The following is a 17694-nucleotide window of genomic DNA, read 5'->3' as shown; positions in this document are numbered from 1 at the left end:
TTATAATAATTAATACTTTAATAAGATCGTTAACCTTTATATTCTTTATAAATATATATTTATATCTTAGCGTCTAATTAACTATTAATTCGCGTATAAAATAATAGCTAATATTAATATAATGTAATCTCTTATAATCTATAGAGTTCTTTATTAAATTAATAGCTTTCTTATTATTATATTATATTATAAACGATTTATCTAATTATTATTTAAGCTCTAATAAAATATAATATATTTATATTATATTCTAAGTAGTATTAGAAGTAGCTATATATTCGACCTTATATATAAATTATATTATAGTCTTCTACTTAGTAAACCTTTAATTAATTAATTTACTATTTAATATTATAATTATTTTAGCTATTAATTATATTATAGATATCTTATTAATCTAATTAATATCTAAATAATTAAATAATTATAATATTATAATTTTTATAGTCTCGAAGACTACTCTACGTATTCTAGTTTTAATTAGATATTATAATATCCTCTTATATACTTATTAATATTTATAATTTAAATTAAAAGAGAATACTACTAGTTTATTAATAGTAAATACTATATTTAATTATATCTAAGTAGTTAAATAATTAATTTTCTCTAAGCTACTCTTAAATATAATAATATTCGCTAAATCGATTATATATATATTAGATATAGGAATAAGATAGTTATTTATATTTAATTTTATTAAAGTAAGCGATATATAATACTCCTCTATATTATAAGTTTTTAGAATCTTATTAATAAATATAGATTAACTTATTTTAAGTATTTTTATTAAGCGATTTCTTTCGATCTTTATATCTAGGTAATATATATATAAACTAAGATCTACGATATTAAATTATTCGTATAGAAGTCTCTTAGCTTAGTTAATTAATAATTAATTATCGATAACTTTAATATTATCGATATAGATAGTTAGAAAGATAATTTCTTTATTTAATTTATAGAGAAATAGATATAAGTCGAATTATAAGCGTATAAATTTAATTTTAAATAGAAACTCTACTAGCGTCTTATATTATTTATAGCTAGACTATTTTAATTTATATAGTACTCTAAGTAATAAATAAACTCGATCTCGATCTAATTCGATAAAGTCTTCTAGCTATTTTATATAGATCTTATACTTAAGTTCTATATATAGAAATACTATTATAATGTTAACTAGATCTACTTTCTAGTCGTAGTATATAGCTAAAGTTAAAAAAATCTTTTATATAATTAACTTAATAATATCTAAAAAGATTTTATTATAGTTAATATCTTCTTATTAAAAAAAGTCTTTAATAATATATCTAGTCTTATAGCGTAAGATCTTATTATTAATACCCAGCTTCTTCTTATAAATTTATCTTCTTTTAAGAATAATACGATATATTAATCTTAATATTAGCTTTTATATCTTTATCTTCTATAATAAGTTTTATTACTTCTATATAGCGATTATTTATTAAAATACTTTAAAGTCGTTAATTACTTCTTTATAAGTATAAGACTTAGTATTAAATATAAGCGATATAGCCCGTACTAATTTAATAAATTCCTTCTTTAAAATATCGAAGTTAATTTATTTATTATTTTAAATAATACTATAATTCTTTAATTTATTCTTAATACGCTTTAAACGTCTTAATAAATTAGATATAGAAGAATATAGTATATTAGAAATAATACTCTTCTAATTACTTAGTTTAGATAAATTCGAAATATAGCCGACGTCGGGATTTTCTAGATCTATAAACAGATTTTAAATTATAGCCCTAGAGTCTTCTCTAGATATATTTACTATTATCTTATTATTTATAACTTATAAAGAAGAAGCTTTATTTTCTAGGGATAATAAAATTCTTTTAGCGACGATAATAGTATTTATAACGTTCTTATTCTCTAATATCTTATTTAGCTCGTTTTTAGTATTACTAAAAGACGAGATAAAATTTTAAAGAGATTTTTATAAGATATTATATCGTTATACTAGACGAGATTTATTTTAATTCTATAATTAATATTAATTAGATTTCTCGTAGTTAAGTAAGATATATTTAAACTCTTATTTAGCTATTTTTTTCTTTTATTTATACTTATAATTATAGGCGTAAATCGTAATTCTAAATAGTCTTAGATAAGCTATATTAGGCTTATTTCTAATAAGAGTCTAATATAATATTATAGCTATCTTTCTTAATAGAGTTATAAATAAATAGTTTATATTTAGAATAGCTATTTTAATAGCCTTAGTTTATAAGCTTAATAATAGGCCCGCAGCTATTAACTAAGTATATATCTTCTAAATAAGAATATTATTAATACGCTTATTAATATTATTCTATTTAGATAAATCGAGTATAGTTAACTCTTATTAAATATCTTAAAAGACTAGCTAGTCTTAAGTTTCCTCGTTATTATACTTACTATAGTTATTAAAATAAATATATTTAAAAATAGTATAAAACTACGTTTAAACTATAGTAATAAAGTTTTATAATAATTAAAATATCTAGTTCTTAGTTTTTAAGAAGTTTACTTATCGGAATTATATCTTTTAATTAATCTTTATAAAGTAATAGTAGTAGTCTTCTTTAAAGCGAGATAATATTAATTCGCTATTAAAGAGGTCTATATAAATACTATTAAAAGTATTTTCTACTTTAATTATTAATTTATAATTTAAGATCTTCTTTTATTTCTCGTAGGTATATAGCTTATAAAATTATCTTTTAGTATTATTAATAATTTTTATTTCTTTTATTATAGCTAATAGTTTAGTAATATTATCGAAATTTAGATAGTTTAATACTTAATATTATTTAACGACTATTATTTTATAATAGTTAGTCTTCTTAATAACCGCGGTTATAGCGATCTCTCTAGTAATTATAGCTTTTAATAATATAAGTCTTAGCTTATAAAGTATATCTATTAATTCTTTCTTAAGAATAATATTATTATTATCGTTATAAACTCTTAGATAATCTCTTTTTTTAATATAAGTAAGATATTACGTTAGAATATATCTAAAGAAAGTAGATTTATAAATAGACCTTCGATATAGTAGACGTTTATAAGTATAAGTATATATTCTTTATTCTCGCCGTCGTTATTCTTAATAAGGGTTTTTAATAAAATATTATCTACGATAGTAGTCTTTAATATTCTTTTATTAGTAGTCTTAATTAGAATAGAATTTTTAAGGGGTATTAATTTCTTAACGAAATAGGCTTCGGAATATATTATATGAAATAAGGCTATATTATCGAAATACTAGTCGTTATTATATAATATCGTAATAGTCTTTATATAGATCGCTTTTACTATTTTTAGTTTTTTAGTAAATTCGATAAAGGTAAGCTTACTAGTCTTCTTCTTCTTCTTAAATTTCTTAATATAATTCTTATTTCTTTTAATTTACTTAGCGAAGGCCTAATCGAGATTAAATAGCTAGTAAGTTCTATTATAGTAGCGACTATAGTCGTTATACTTAGACTAGAGAATATAATTATTATTATTATTATAATTCTTATCGCCGTTTCTCTTATTCTTATTATTTATAAATATAGTTTTACTATTAGAGTTATTAGTACTAGTTAGTTTTTAATAATATTTTCTATTAAGAAGTTACTTAACGATATAGTCGAAATCTAATTTTAATAGCTTCCCTCTAGCGTCTTTACCTTAACTATTTAAGACGATTTTTATAAAGAATTTATAAGACGAGAAAAGTCTATAAAGAAAGAATATTATTATTTTCTAGATATATTAATAATCTAACTTAGCGAGTTTTATTTTAGTCTTTTTAATTATCTTAATATACTTAGTAACTTCTTTATAATTAAGCTTATATAACTAATAGTCTTTTATAATACTTTATAAAAGATATATTCTTTAAATTTATATATATCTTCGAGTACTTTAATTATATTATAGATATCTTAGATATCTATAATATAGATATAGTTATCTAACTTAAGAGATATATAGATATTATCTTTAATTTATAAGTTAGCGAACTTCTATTTATTATATTCTTCGTTCTCTTATAACTAGATTAATATTTTAGCGAGAATTAAGTATATTTTAGCTATTTAATAATAATTATATATTATTTAATATTAGCGATTTTAATTAAATACTCTCTTAAGTATAGAAATATTAACTATCGATAAGAGTATAGCGAATTTAAAGATCTTCTTAGACCGTAACTATTTAGACTTTATCTAATTTATCTTCTAGGTTCGTAGATTATATAATTTCTATAACTCCTCTAATATAGGTATAATAGACTCTTAGTCTTTATCGTCTTATTATTCTAATTTACCTATTATAACTAGAAGAATATATATATATTTTTTTTTAAAATTTAATATAATTAAAATATTAATATATTATTAGTATTAATTAAGGGGCTTATAACCTCTTAGCGTAATATAGTAGTAGTGATAATAGAAAGCGTATAGATTTAATAGTGGGATCATTAGCTATTATATAGCTAATGGAGAATAAAGTACTACTATCTATGGCTAGCTATATAAAAGGAATAATAATGGAATAGCATAGAAGGATATAGGAAGGACGCATGCATAGAAGGAACTAGACACGCTGACAACACAATCTCTCATCTCGTCTCTACTGCTCTGATTATCAGCGCCACCCATATGCAATGGACCTGCGGCTTGGCGTCTTCGCCACGAAGTTGACGCAAAGCGGAGCCTTGTTGATGCTAAGCCACACACTCTCAAGCAGTAGTTGCTGAGAATGACAGACCTTTCAAAGCGGGCGAGAACACCCACAACAGCTTTGATTGCTCTTGGGATCTCCTAACCCCAAGAGGTTTCTGTCTCCATCAATGTCAGCATTAACACGACCCCTGAAGTTGAACGGGGTTTCAACGGTAATCGATGGGACACATGGAGCCAAACCTACGTCTCAGGCTAGCCAGTTTTGTTATGCTTCGCTTACTGCGTACAGTCATGTTCCTTCGCCGTGTCTTTAAACCTCACTCTCCTTTTTACTCCCAGATGTTGACAAATGCTGCGTCATGAATCGATCCTTTTCGTGCCTCATTTTGCCGCTTCTTGCTTTTGTCTCTCATTATACATACATACACTCAAAACTTCCCTGTACCACCAAAAGCCTACAAACTCGGGAACAGACAAGCTCCCTCCATTTTACCCGAAGCTCGACCCTCTCGACAAGCTACGAACAAGAGTTCTTCGTCGTCTGACATTAATGCCAACACGATTGCCAACGCCAATGCCGACAATAGCACGATCGCATACCAACCCGGATCATTTGACCTTTGGAATGGTACATGTTCGGGGGTTAGTCTTCTCATGCATGGACTGGAATCAATGACGCAAATAGTGGGAGGGTCGTCTCAACGCCAAGGCTAGCATGCACATAGAGGCCCAAACAATTATATTCTCGTGCCTCGCGCCGGAAAACTCCCATGTCTAATGGACATAGACCAGGAGTATTTACCAAAAGCTAGATATAGGGGTGGGTGGGTGGGACAAAGAATGCTATTGCTCTGCAAGAGACCGAATGCTCTGAGACCGAATGGTACTGTTCTGAAAGAGACCAAATCGAACGAAGAGGAAAGAGAATCCTGAGAGTCTGCGGGGGGTATCTATGGCCCATGGCCATGACGAGATCCATGACGATTCGCATGTCGGCTGTGTATAGAGCTACGCATCTTAAGTAGTACACTACAGACTGTCAGCTTTCGGTTTTGTGAGACCGCCTTGGTAGGATCGTCTTGGTGAGGACCGCCTTGGTGGGAGTTGTAAGGGCCGCCTTGGTGAGGTCCGTCTTAGTGTGACCGCTTTGGTAGGGCCGCTTTGATGAGACCACCATCTGGTCAGACGATGGGCGTCTCGGGAGCCACTTATGCCAACAATAGATATGTCTCCACACACCAGCTTCCAGCCTACTCCGCCAGCGCGTCGGCCATTCAGCAAGCACCTGAGCTCAGCTACGCGAAGAGGCTTTTCAACTTCCCATCGAAGAGGATGCGAAAGACGCAGATGACTTCAGCCTCCGAGGTCCCCGCCGAGGAGGCACACGTTAATATTTGGCCTGATAATACGTTGAAGATCTAGATCTCCGTATGCCGTCTTGTCGCAGAGGCAAGTTACTAATCCATACCGCAAATGGTGAAATAAAAAACCTTACTACAATCATTTTACAGCCCATCCTTTCACCATTTTCTACCAACCTACACGTACCCAATTCTAAACCCAAAAGCAATACAATAATATGAAATTAAAAGGAGTAGGAAATAAATAACTACTAGCGTGACCGTAGGATGTGTTAAGTAATTACACGTGTAATTACTGTAAAGTGTAATTACTCAAAGTAAAATACAACTAATGCCTTCAGGAGTATAATGTAACGTAAATGTATGTGAGTACCCTGATCAGGGTACAGACATGCTAGAAGAATAAGTTTCCCTCGTCAAAACCTCAGATAGGCTTAGCGTCACATAATCTACCGCCAAGCCCAACCCCGAGAATCCGGCGGCCTTTGAACCTGGGCATTCGAGAATGTCACGACAATGTACTCCACATGCGCAAAGACATTGCTGGCGCAGCGTATGACTTTCGGTTTCAGTGTACGCAGAATGCTTGAGTTCTCTACCGAGGAAAGGCGAGCCACAAAACCTTTCTTTAAAAGGGACACATCGCATGCAATTCTCTTTCCATCTATAAAACTCAAAAGCTTTTTTGCATGAATGGTGGAAGACCACAAGTTGATGTTGCTCTACCACTAGAGCCACATCCAACTCGCAGTCACCGTACCCGTCTCCTCCCTCTTTACAGCCACGTGAACTTCCCCACATCCGCCATCTTCACATCCTCGATTCTGTATATCTCCACCCAAGCCTCAATCTCATTCAACAGCCTCTTCACCCCCTCCACCTCCATCTCCTCCCTCCCCCTCTTCTTCTTCTCGGCTTCATCAATCTGCAAATCGAACTGCTTCAGATCGACCGCGAAGCAGCGATGGAACCATTTGAAACGCTTGCTGTTCCATTGCCCCTAACGCACCCAGTCAGCGCCTTATGACCTGAGGGAAGAAGGAAAGCAAGGGAGGGAGGGAGGGAGGGAGGGGGGGCCTCAAACATTCGACACCGCAAACCCCTCGAACGCCCGCACAAACTCGTCCATCTCCTCCCACGTCCCCACCCCGGCCCCCACCTTCACATTCGACTCCCAAACCGTCGCCGTCTCGCCCCCCGGGCCCCCGACCAGCCACAGCTTCGCCCCCGCGGGACACACCCCCAGCACGAACATCCGCGCAAACGTCGCGAAGTGCTCCGCGACGCCCCTCCCGTGCCGCTCGCACAGCGCACCGTAGCGCACGTCGCGCAGATCCACCCCGAGGACCGTCGTGCGCCGCTTGTCCGCGGCGTCCGCTTTCGCGCGCAGGACGGCCTTCCTCAACGACGCGGAGTTTCTCCCCGTCCGCATCGATTCGACGCTCGGCGCGGGGCGGCCCAGGCTCTTGCTGAAGCGGGCGAAGGCGTCGAACATGGCCTTGTCGGACGCGGCGAGCGTGAGGAGCAGCGTCATGCCCACTTTCGGCACGCGCCAGTCGGCGGCGTCGGTCCAGAAGGCCGGGGGCGCGGGGATGTGCAGCGCGTGCACGGTGGCGCTGTCGTGCCGGATGGCGGCTTCGAGGGCGACGAAGAAGTAGGAGGCGGCCGAGTGGCCGGAGGAGAAGAAGCGAGAGATGAGGTACCAGAGGGCGGAGAGGGGGTTGGAGGCGGCGAGGGCGGAGGCATCGGCGGTTGCGCTGGAGGCGGGGGTTGAGGATAGGGTTAGGAGGCTCATTGCTGCTTCAGTGGTCTCGTCGTCGGGCTTTGGCTGCGGTTCTTGGCTTTCGCTTAGGGTGGATTTGGCATCTTCCGTCTCCCGTCCTTCTTCTGTCCTGACGACGAGCGCTGCCGATTCTGCGAGATGATCGGGGGTGTTTGTCTCATACTCTTGGGATTTCCCCCCAGTACCATCGGGATTGATCATTTCAGGCTTTTTGCCCTCTTCCTTGGGCAATTCGGAAGTCTTCATCTCAGACCCTACCCCTTTCATTGAACCCTCTTGGAGAACCTTCCCTTCAACCACCCCACCACTCTTCTCCTCCCCCCTAATGATCCCAGCAGCCTCATTCAATCCCCTAGCCAACTCCTCCACCTTCCTCCACCACCCCTCCCCAACCCTTTCCGCAACCTTCTCCCTAAACTTCTCCCCATCGACCCGGTTGTACTCCACGATGCCCACATTCGCCGCCACCGGCAGTGAACGGTTCCAGAGCCGCTTCGCCGCGATCCTCTCGCCGGTCGTGGGTAGCTTGTCGATGAGGCTCGTGACGGAGGCCGGCATCGGGGTCTGGCCCCGGGAAGGGGCGCGGAAGGGCCAGGCGACGAAGAGGGCGGCGTATTCGGGGGAGGCGCAGGAGCCGCCGGGTGGGGCTGCGGGGTGGGTGTGGTGAGTGGGTCGAGCTGGTGAGGGTGGGGGGGGTGGGGGTAGGTTTTGGAGGGAGAGAGGTTGCGTACCTGGCTGAGCTCCTGTCTTCGATGATTCTGTAGACCCATTGTTAGCGTTCTGACCTTTTGCAATCTGTTTACAACTCATTTGATGAGGTTGCATACCCTGCTGCTCGTCCTCCACCGAAGCTTTGGTGGACTGGTAAGATTTGGGAAGCTGTGCCTCAAGTATGACCTTCAACTCCTCCTTTCCCTTCATGGTGGACGAGCAGAAGCTATTGCAGATGCTGTAGTAGCAGACTGGATCCCTTGGTGGAGTTGCAGTGGTGATTTTGGAAGGAATGCAAGATGTGAGAGATGTGAGATATTGTGAAAAAGATCACCAGATGAGGTCAGAGGTTTGCTTAGTCGTCAATCGGTATGTCCACACCAGAAGCAGAGAAAACCTTCCGGAGAACGGTATCTGACAGTATGTGAAGCCTAGGCATGCAGGCAAACATCAGGCCCAAATGCGATCCATCAGTGGATACTCTTGGCCAAAACCAGCCGTCACTTGCATCACTGCTTATACAAATGGATCTTTTTCAGAATGCAAGGTCAAAAATCCTAGCTTGACGGTACGGAAAAACCGACGATATACGTACCTAGTAATGCTCGCAGTGATGCTTTCTTTCTAAAGGCCTTGAGGCGGTCCAAGGGAATACGTGGGTATCGTGATCTAAGCCAATGCCCAACGCCAACCCCTATCCCAGAAATCGTGCCCCTTGTCCCTGCTCTTTCCTAAACGCCATGCTTCAACGAGAAGATACCGCCAGTAAGACGCAAATCGGAAACAATTGCATTAAAGGATTAATCGAATACCCTCCCTACAGGCTTCGCTCGCAGCTCGCCTTTCACTTCCGGATCGTTCGGCCATTGCCTCTCAATCTTGTTCGTCTCACCCGCCAGAAGGTGGTCTATGTTCAAGCGAGTGCTATGTACAATGTTGAAAGTGTAGCCTTTTTGCCGAATGCTTTGTGCGCTGAACGATCCAATGTCGCTGTCTCGGCTCAGCCTGCCAGCCCCCTTGTGACTGTCAATAAGCTGCGGGAACACTCCGATGCATTTGAAGTTTGGGTCGTCTCTGCACATGTAGCCAATGCCGATATCGATTGGCAGGAAGGTTTTGCGTTGGGCTTGCCCTCGTAGAAGCTTTCGAGCGCCGCGAAATGAGAGTGCGTAGCCGTAGAGGCACACTCCGTTGTTCGCCTCATAAATTATTCGGGTATTGTTGTCGTATCCTTCGGCAACCATGTCGGGGACCCCAGCGAAGTTCACCCGATGCTTTGTGATTGGCACCGTATCATCGTTCTCGATGACGAATCGTCTCTCGTCGTCTGGTTTGATTTGATTCGAGCAGTGACCGAGCCATAAGAGGTCCCAATCATCGCCGTATGGAGAGTGAGGTTTGTGGTTTGGAGGGACAGCTGTGACGAATTGGCTGCCTTGAGCAAAGATTGCTAGTTGATCCTTGAGTCTGGTGTCCCAATCCGCGTCATCCTCGAGAATGATGGCCGAGGTGAGTCCTTCCATGACGACCCTTTGATGCGGACCGTCAGTACGACCATTGCGAAGCCTCTGCCCTAGGTTGAGTCTGACTCACTTTTGCGCAAAATTCAAGTGCGCACGCCAGCACCCAACAACATTATTCTTAGACTCTTCCTTCTACATCTTCCGTCAGCACCGACCCATAAGCCCTGGAAAGTATGTATAGACCTCAGGCAGGCCCTCCAGTGACGGAAGCGCCTTATTCACCACCTCTTCCCCTCTTACACCTTCTATTATCTCCGCAGTGAAGCCTGTCAGGGTGGAGGCGAGGGCAAAAGCATCGAGCTTGTCCGGTCGTTCGGCGAGGTTCAGGACGAAGACTTTCTGGAACTGTCGGACGACACGTGTCAGCAAGGATGTGGAAGTAGACCGGGAGAGCTGCGTACGCCAAGGGTGGAATTGTGAACGTCTTTGACGCTGTCTTTTGTTAATTTGAAATTGGCGGCCGGATTTGTATTGTAGTCGTATCCATGGCCCTTGAGGTAGGATAATCCGTCACCCGACTTTGTGTACCATAGCAGAGAGAGCATGAAGAGGAAGAGGACACCAAGGGGGATGAGGCGAGATCCCCTGGCCATCTTGAAGTCGTCGGCCGAGAAAGGCATAGGCAGGGTTGAATGTTTGAGGTCAAGCGGAGGAGGAAATGAATAGTGGCATGTTCGGCAATGTTGTCGGAGGAGTAAGGTAAGAAGAAGAAGAAGAGGCGGGAAGAGAGAGGAGATGAATTTGGAGCTTCAGAGTAAGCGGCAAGTCTTACCACTTTTCGGATTTGATCGTGAAGAGTCTTTGATACTTGAGGGTGTGATGGCTGTGTAACAGGATGTACAAAGAACAAAGATATAAGCCCCTGCCGTTGTCGTAGGCTTTTGATTGATGCGAGATTCGTTTAAAGTGATAAAATGGTTGGCTCGATTCTAGGTACTACATTTACATTCTCCAGCCGAGGAAGGTACGGCGAGACCAATCTTGAAGTCTCAGGGCGGCCCGCTGATTTGGTGATTTACTTTACTCACTTAAAAAGCTTGGCGGTAGCTTGGCGGTAGCTTGGCGGTAGCAACCCTAAAGTAACCCTTGACGGCTGGGGAAGGCAGAAGGGAAATCATTATTATATGACTTGCACTGCAATACCGCTTTCAATTTGGAGTACCTTACCTCGATTATTGAAAAATCCTTAATGCCTTCATCATTATTACTATTGAACTGATTCATTCAGGTACCAGTTGCCCTTTCTCCAAAAGGTTGAGTACAAGCCGGCTCGGCCAGACTCGGTGCGAATCAACTGGGGCGGATCTTTCTTGCAGATTGCAGCTGCTATCTGCGCCACCTCCTTCTGCAGCATGCATCGACCCCCATCATCACTCATCATTGGCTCCGCTCCTACACTAACCATCAGAATACTCCCGATAAGAGGTGCACAATCAACTCGACATGGCGGAGAGAGCAGTCCTGAGACCCCTCTCGTTCGAGCTGGGTGAGCTGCAGCCTGCGGCAATAACTCCACCCAAGATCCCAACCATACTTTACCCGCAGCTTCCAACCCACCAAAGAGCCCGGCGTTCAGGAAGCCGCAGGCCAGTTGGCCAAATGCCAAGTTCCAACCATCGCCGCCCCACATCCGGCACTCAGCCAAATCCTCAGCAAGATCAATCACAGTGGCGTCTGTGGAACCAATAGAGCTTTTTTCCATCATGACTACATAGTAGGAGGAATTGAGATGCAGGAAAGCACCATAAACATCTCAGGCCACGAAGGAGCCAGCGTCGTGGTGACAGTAGCCGATGATGTGAAAGACCCTTGGAAGGAGGTTGCCTGAGTTGGTATTCAATAGACACTCCGTGTGAGCGGGAACTGCGAGTTCTGTACCAACGGAGTTGCAGTGTCCTAAGCAGCTCAATAGCAGGTGTACAGTCCCTGGTGAGTATCAAACCTCCGTGATATAAGCTTGTTACTGATAAGGAGTAGGAATGTTCCAGGATTCTGCCTCACCGATGCACGCTACCCCACCCGCATACCAGACGGCGTCAATGATGAAGAGGCGGGACTCATACTCTGCGGAGGTGTCTCGGCATTCACAACCCGCAGGCGATCACAGGTCAGAGCAGGTCAATGGATTGTGGTCATAGACGTCAGAGTAGGCCTAGGACATATGGCTATACCATACGCCAAAACAATGGGATGCGAGTCATCGCAGTGGACGGTGGTGCGGAGAGAGAAAAGCTGTGCTTGTCTCTGGGAGCTGAGCATTGCATCGATGATACATCCACCCAGGACATCCCCGCAGAGGTCTTGCGCATCACGACTTACGCCGCGCAACGTGTTGCTGTTTTTGCTACATCAAAGCAGGATTATGCGACTGCGCCGTTTCTGTTGCGACCTTGAGGGACCTTGGTCGTGGTTGGTATTCCGGCCGACTCGACTCTGATAGCTGGGGCTCATCCGCGCGTCATGGTAACCCAAAGACTGAATATTGTGGGTATCATGACGGAGTAGTTGAAGGAGGTTGATGAAAGCATGGATTTTGGCGAGGGGGCTCGTGAAACCACTTCGGATTCATGACACACTGCATGATATCGATGAGATATTTGATAAGATAGGTGCTGGGCAGTTGGCTGGTAGAGCTGTGGTCATGGCCTCTGCATAACATGTACAGATGCTGTCTAGAGCAGTACAGTCTAGACCATTACACCACAATCCCCATCTCATCCTTCCAACTTGAAGTATCCCGGCTGCAGCTTTTGAAATACTCGCTCCGGATCATACTTCTCGCTGATCTCGATCAAGCGCTGCTTATTCGCCTCTCCATACCCATCGAAGACATCTTGACCCTGTGCGGCGTAATTCTGGTAGATGAACTTGTAATCCAGACCCATCCCTTTTGCAGCTGCAGTTGATCGGTCAATGAAGCTGCTGGCCGCGGCCATAATGCGGTCGTCGTCGGATGGGGAAGACCACGAAATGGCAATATCAACCACTGCCACATGTGAGCAAAAGCAAGCAAAAAAAAGGTTCAGCTCACAAATCAATGGACCATCAGATTCCGCAATCCCCAACGCATTCCCTCCGTTCTTGCTAAAATAGGAGATGACATCCTTCGTAATCGGCTGGAATACCACGGCCGGCAGAAGGCCCTCGGCGTCCTTGATGCCTTCGACTTCGCCGATGTATATGTCGAGGATTTCCCGCTCGAGGACCGCACTCGGTTTGAACGTCGCGGTGAAATACGTCTCGCGGAACCCGCTCGGGTTCGATGCTTCGAACTCGAGCGTCAGGTCCGTCAGGTTCGCTATCCGCGTCGTAGACGCCAGGCTCGTCACGCCCGTGAGTTCGCGGAAGATGGCCGGATCGACGACCGCGTGGGCGTACTCCATGTCCGTGCTGCCGTAATAGGTTCCGTTGTAGTAGTAGAATGCGAGGATGAGGGCGGCGTCCGGGTCTGAGGGACTGTTGGCGGCGAAGTTGTCGAAGGCGCTGATGAGAGAGGCGGCGGCGGTGATGGGGTAGGTTCGCGCTCCGCCCCACATGGGGCCCTGGGGGAAGGTTTCGAGGTCGAAGCGGGTGACGATGCCGAAGTTGTTGCCGCCGCCGCGGAGGGCGAAGTAGAGGTCTGGGTACGAGGTGTGGTTTACGTTGGCGATTGAGGCGTTCGCGAGGACGACCTATTATGGGGTTTGAGATGACTTGATGATGTATTGGGTAGGAAGTTGGGGTCGATCTATATACCTCGTAGTTTCTGACGTTGTCACACGCGAGCCCGTGACGGCCGGAGAAGAATGAGATTCCCCCTTTGTCTTCTGTCAGTCATCTCCAGCGGATGTTGCGAGGCCCCCCTGCGACATACCGCCGAGTGTCAATCCGCCAACGCCGATACCGGCGACTCGGCCGCCAATGACGGACAGTTGCTGCTGATCGAGCTGACTATAAACATCGACCCAACGATTACCGGCTCCAACATGGGTCAGAGTTTTGTCTTGCGATACCTGGATCTGGTTGAGGTTGGCCAAATCGATCGTCAGGCCGTCTTGGATATTTGATGCTCCCGCAAACATAGCGTGACCTCCACTTTTCACTGCAAATTGGCAGTTGAAGGACTTGGTGATGAGGAGAGATGCAGAGACCTGGAGCGCAGACTGTGGTTGTATTCGACATGTTGGCTGGGTTTCTGCTTGTTGGTTCGACCAATATGTGGTTTCTTGTTGGTTGTAAGATGGGCTCCCAATCTGGCTTGTGGTATTAGGAAAGATGGTGCTTAGAAGGTTGCACTTTGGAAGGAACGGTCAGTGGACGCTTGAGATGAAAAGGCTATGAAGCGATGCATGAGGTCTCACAGTTCTTGCACATGAACTACCTGCGCTGGTGGTACCGGCGGTCACCAAATGACCGTTTGAGCTAAATGTGGTGACTTCTTTGCCCTGTCCGAGGCTACCTAATGAGTCGAGTAGCTCGTCAAATGTACTGGGAGTAGTGGTAGCAGCATTCCCGAGGCTCCGCAAAGCGGCTGTCATGAGGTTAACTAGTAAAAACCGCATAGCTGCAGAAAACGGCTATACATAAGATCTTACAAGTCAGAAAAGATGACTGAAAGAACATGAACGAGGCCCATGTTCCTGATACAGTACAGAATCACAGCAGTGATTACCAAGACGAGGCCACAGATTAGGGCCAGGGAGATTTTACGAAGAGCTTTTCTAGTTCCATGCAAGCTTAATGCTCCTCCTGGATTGAAAGGTGGCTCATTACGATTGGTTAGTAGACGCATCTGTGATCCTGTGTGCTGATTGGTCCTCATCTGGTGTCTGCGAGGTGCAGGATCGACACGAGACTTCTTGCAGCTCAATGACAATCCAGCGAGGCAACTGTTCGGTTGTTTTTGGGCCTTTAATTGACCTACCTGAGGGGAGGCAAGCAAACCTGGTTTAGAATATGGATGGCCAAAAAAATAAAAAAAAACATTTTTTTTTTTTTTTTTTTTTAAATAATTTTTATTAATAATTTCTTTCAACCCCTCTTCCTTTTTTTTTAAATTTATTAAATAAGTTATTTTTTTTTTTTTTTTTTTTATTTTTGTTTTTTTTTTTTGTTTTTTTGTCCGTTCTGGGCCGGGGGCCGGCCCCCGCCCCCCCCCCCCCCCCCCCCCCCCCTCCCCTCCCCCTTTTATTTTTTTTTTTTTTTTTTTTTTTTTTTTTTTTTTTAAAAATATTTTTTTTTTTTTTTTTTCCCCCCCCTTTTTGCCTTTTTTTTTTTTTTTTTTTTTCTTCTCCCTTTCTTTCTTTTTCTTCCTTTCCCCCCCCCCCCCCCCCCTCCTTTTTTTTTTTTTTTTAAAAATTTTTTTTTTTTTTTTTTTTTTTTTTTTTTATTTTTTATTAATATTTTTTTTTTTTTTTTTTTTTTTTTTTTTTTTTTTTTTTTTTTTTTTTTTTTTTTTTTTTTTTTTTTTTTTTTTTTTTTTTTTTTTTTTTTTTTTTTTTTTTTTTTTTTATTTTTTTTTTTTTAATTTTTTTATTTTATTTTTTTTTTTTTTTTTTTTTTTTTTTTTTTTTTTTTTTTTTTCCTAAAAAATTTTTTTTTAATTTTTTTTTTTTTTTTTTTTTTTTAAAATTTTTTTTTTTATTTTTTTTATTTTTTTTTTAAATTTTTAAAAAAAAAATTTTTAAAAAAAATTTTGAGAAAAAAAAAATTATATTCTCTAGAAGTAAATATTAATAATTATTCTATATATTAGTATATATATAAAATAAGAATTCTTTTTCTTATTAATATACTTACTTATTTTTATTATTTATTATTTTTATTTATTTATTATATCTATAAATCTGAAAAGTTTCTATAAAATTTAAAATTGCTAATCGCGCGTTTATCGCGAAAATTATAAAATTCGCCGAATTAGTAAATCTAATTAGAATCTATCTAAATTCTATTAATTTAGTAAATCTAATTAGAATCTATCTAAATTCCGTCGATTTAGTAATTATTCTAATCTTTTCTATTAGTTCTACTAGTTTAATAGCAATACGTATAAAAAAAAAGTTTTAATAATCGATATTACGACGATAAGATTCTACGATAACGAGTATTAACGTTAACTTAAATTTAACTATAAAATTAAATAATTTAATAAAATTAATTACGTAGATAATACTCTAATATAGCGTATAATAATATATATATTAATGATAATATATATTAATATCATATATATATAGAATAGTACTTAGAGTGTATTAGAGTGTATTACGCAAAATTTTTAAAGTTATTAAATTTTTTTAAAGTTACTAAACTAATAGAACTGGCGAAAAGAGTTAAAATAGTTATTAAATTAATAAAAAGGGTTAGATATAGATAAAGTCTACTTAATAGACTAAATTATACTAAATCGTACTTATAATACGAACTCGATAAAAATCGTATAAAAAGAAACTTTTTAGATTTATAAATATATTTTCTTTTATTTTAATATATATATAGATACTATAAAATTAAATCTACTTTTTTATTTTTATTCTATATTTTAAAGCTTTTTTCTTTATTATATAAAATACTATAATCTATTATATAAGATATTCTATTTTTAAAAATATCTATAATTTATAGATATTATAAACGTTATTTATTTATTATATCTTTATTATATATAATATTTTATAATAAATTTATAAATATTTTGAAAATTTCGAAATTTCTCTATAAAAACTCGAAATTTTCGAAATTTATAAATATTTTAAAATCTTCGTTATAACTTTATAATTATCTTAAAATTTTCGAAATAATTCTATTATTATTAATTCGAAATTTTCGTAATAATTCTATTATTAATTTAAAAATTTCGAAAATTTTAAGACTTTAAGAGATAATTCGAAATTTTCGCGATAATTCTATAATTAACTTAAAATAATTTTAAAAATACTTTTATTAATTTAAAAATTTCGAAAATTTCGAGACTTTAAAAGATAATTCGAAAATTTCGCGATAATTCTATAATTAACTTAAAATAATTTTAAAAATATTATTATTAATTTAAAAAATTCGAAAATTTTAAGACTTTAAAAGATAATTCGAAATTTTCGCGATAATTCTATAATTAACTTAAAATAATTTTAAAAATACTTTTATTAATTTAAAAATTTCGAAAATTTCGAGACTTTAAAAGATAATTCGAAATTTTCGCGATAATTCTATAATTAATTTAAAATAATTTTAAAAATACTATTATTAATTTAAAAATTTCGAAAATTTCGAGACTCTAAAAGATAATTCGAAATTTTCGAGATAATTCTATTATTATTAACTCGAAAATTTCGAGACTTTAAAAGATAATTCGAAATTTTCGCGATAGTTCTATAATTAACTTAAAATAATCTTAAAAATACTTCGAAATTTTCGAAATCTTTATAAAGTATTATTAAATATTTAATATTTAATATTTATAAGTTATTTAAATCTTACGCGAAAATTTCGTAATTAATATATAAGCGCGAATATTACTCTACTTCGAAGTAGCTAACTTAGCGAATATTCCTTATCTCGCGTCTAAACGATTATCAACTTACGAAAATAACTAAGCTTCGAGAATCTTAATAAGTATATATAAAATTTAATAGTCTAATCGTATA

General features: G+C 38.7%; 4 protein-coding genes across 4 annotated transcripts; 1 reads left to right on the top strand and 3 right to left on the bottom strand.

The window, feature by feature from the left end:
- Nucleotides 1-5858: 5858 nt before the first annotated feature.
- HO173_006145 (uncharacterized protein) lies at nucleotides 5859-6116 on the top strand (the record flags this gene model as incomplete). The annotated part of the gene is made up of 1 exon (XM_037308056.1): nucleotides 5859-6116. The coding sequence occupies one exon, from the start codon at nucleotides 5859-5861 to the stop codon at nucleotides 6114-6116; it is 258 nt and encodes an 85-aa protein (XP_037164830.1).
- Nucleotides 6117-6830: 714 nt separating this feature from the next.
- On the bottom strand, nucleotides 6831-8759 carry HO173_006144 (uncharacterized protein; the record flags this gene model as incomplete). Its single annotated transcript, XM_037308055.1, has 4 exons — nucleotides 6831-7055; nucleotides 7140-8485; nucleotides 8570-8596; nucleotides 8666-8759. 4 exons carry the CDS (start codon nucleotides 8757-8759, stop codon nucleotides 6831-6833), a joined length of 1692 nt encoding a protein of 563 aa, XP_037164829.1.
- A 590-nt stretch (nucleotides 8760-9349) lies between these two features.
- Nucleotides 9350-10692, bottom strand: HO173_006143 (uncharacterized protein; the record flags this gene model as incomplete). Its single annotated transcript, XM_037308054.1, has 4 exons — nucleotides 9350-10079; nucleotides 10143-10204; nucleotides 10256-10417; nucleotides 10474-10692. The coding sequence occupies 4 exons, from the start codon at nucleotides 10690-10692 to the stop codon at nucleotides 9350-9352; spliced, it is 1173 nt and encodes a 390-aa protein (XP_037164828.1).
- Nucleotides 10693-11279: 587 nt separating this feature from the next.
- Nucleotides 11280-14589, bottom strand: HO173_006142 (uncharacterized protein; the record flags this gene model as incomplete). The annotated part of the gene is made up of 6 exons (XM_037308053.1): nucleotides 11280-11763; nucleotides 12848-13058; nucleotides 13104-13743; nucleotides 13808-13869; nucleotides 13926-14346; nucleotides 14413-14589. 6 exons carry the CDS (start codon nucleotides 14587-14589, stop codon nucleotides 11280-11282), a joined length of 1995 nt encoding a protein of 664 aa, XP_037164827.1.
- Nucleotides 14590-17694: the final 3105 nt, after the last annotated feature.

This window comes from Letharia columbiana (assembly GCF_014066305.1).
Source record: "Letharia columbiana isolate WasteWater2 chromosome Unknown Sc0000018_s1, whole genome shotgun sequence".
Classification (NCBI taxonomy): Eukaryota; Fungi; Ascomycota; class Lecanoromycetes; order Lecanorales; family Parmeliaceae; genus Letharia; species Letharia columbiana.
This window is presented reverse-complemented; position numbering and strand designations above follow the sequence as displayed.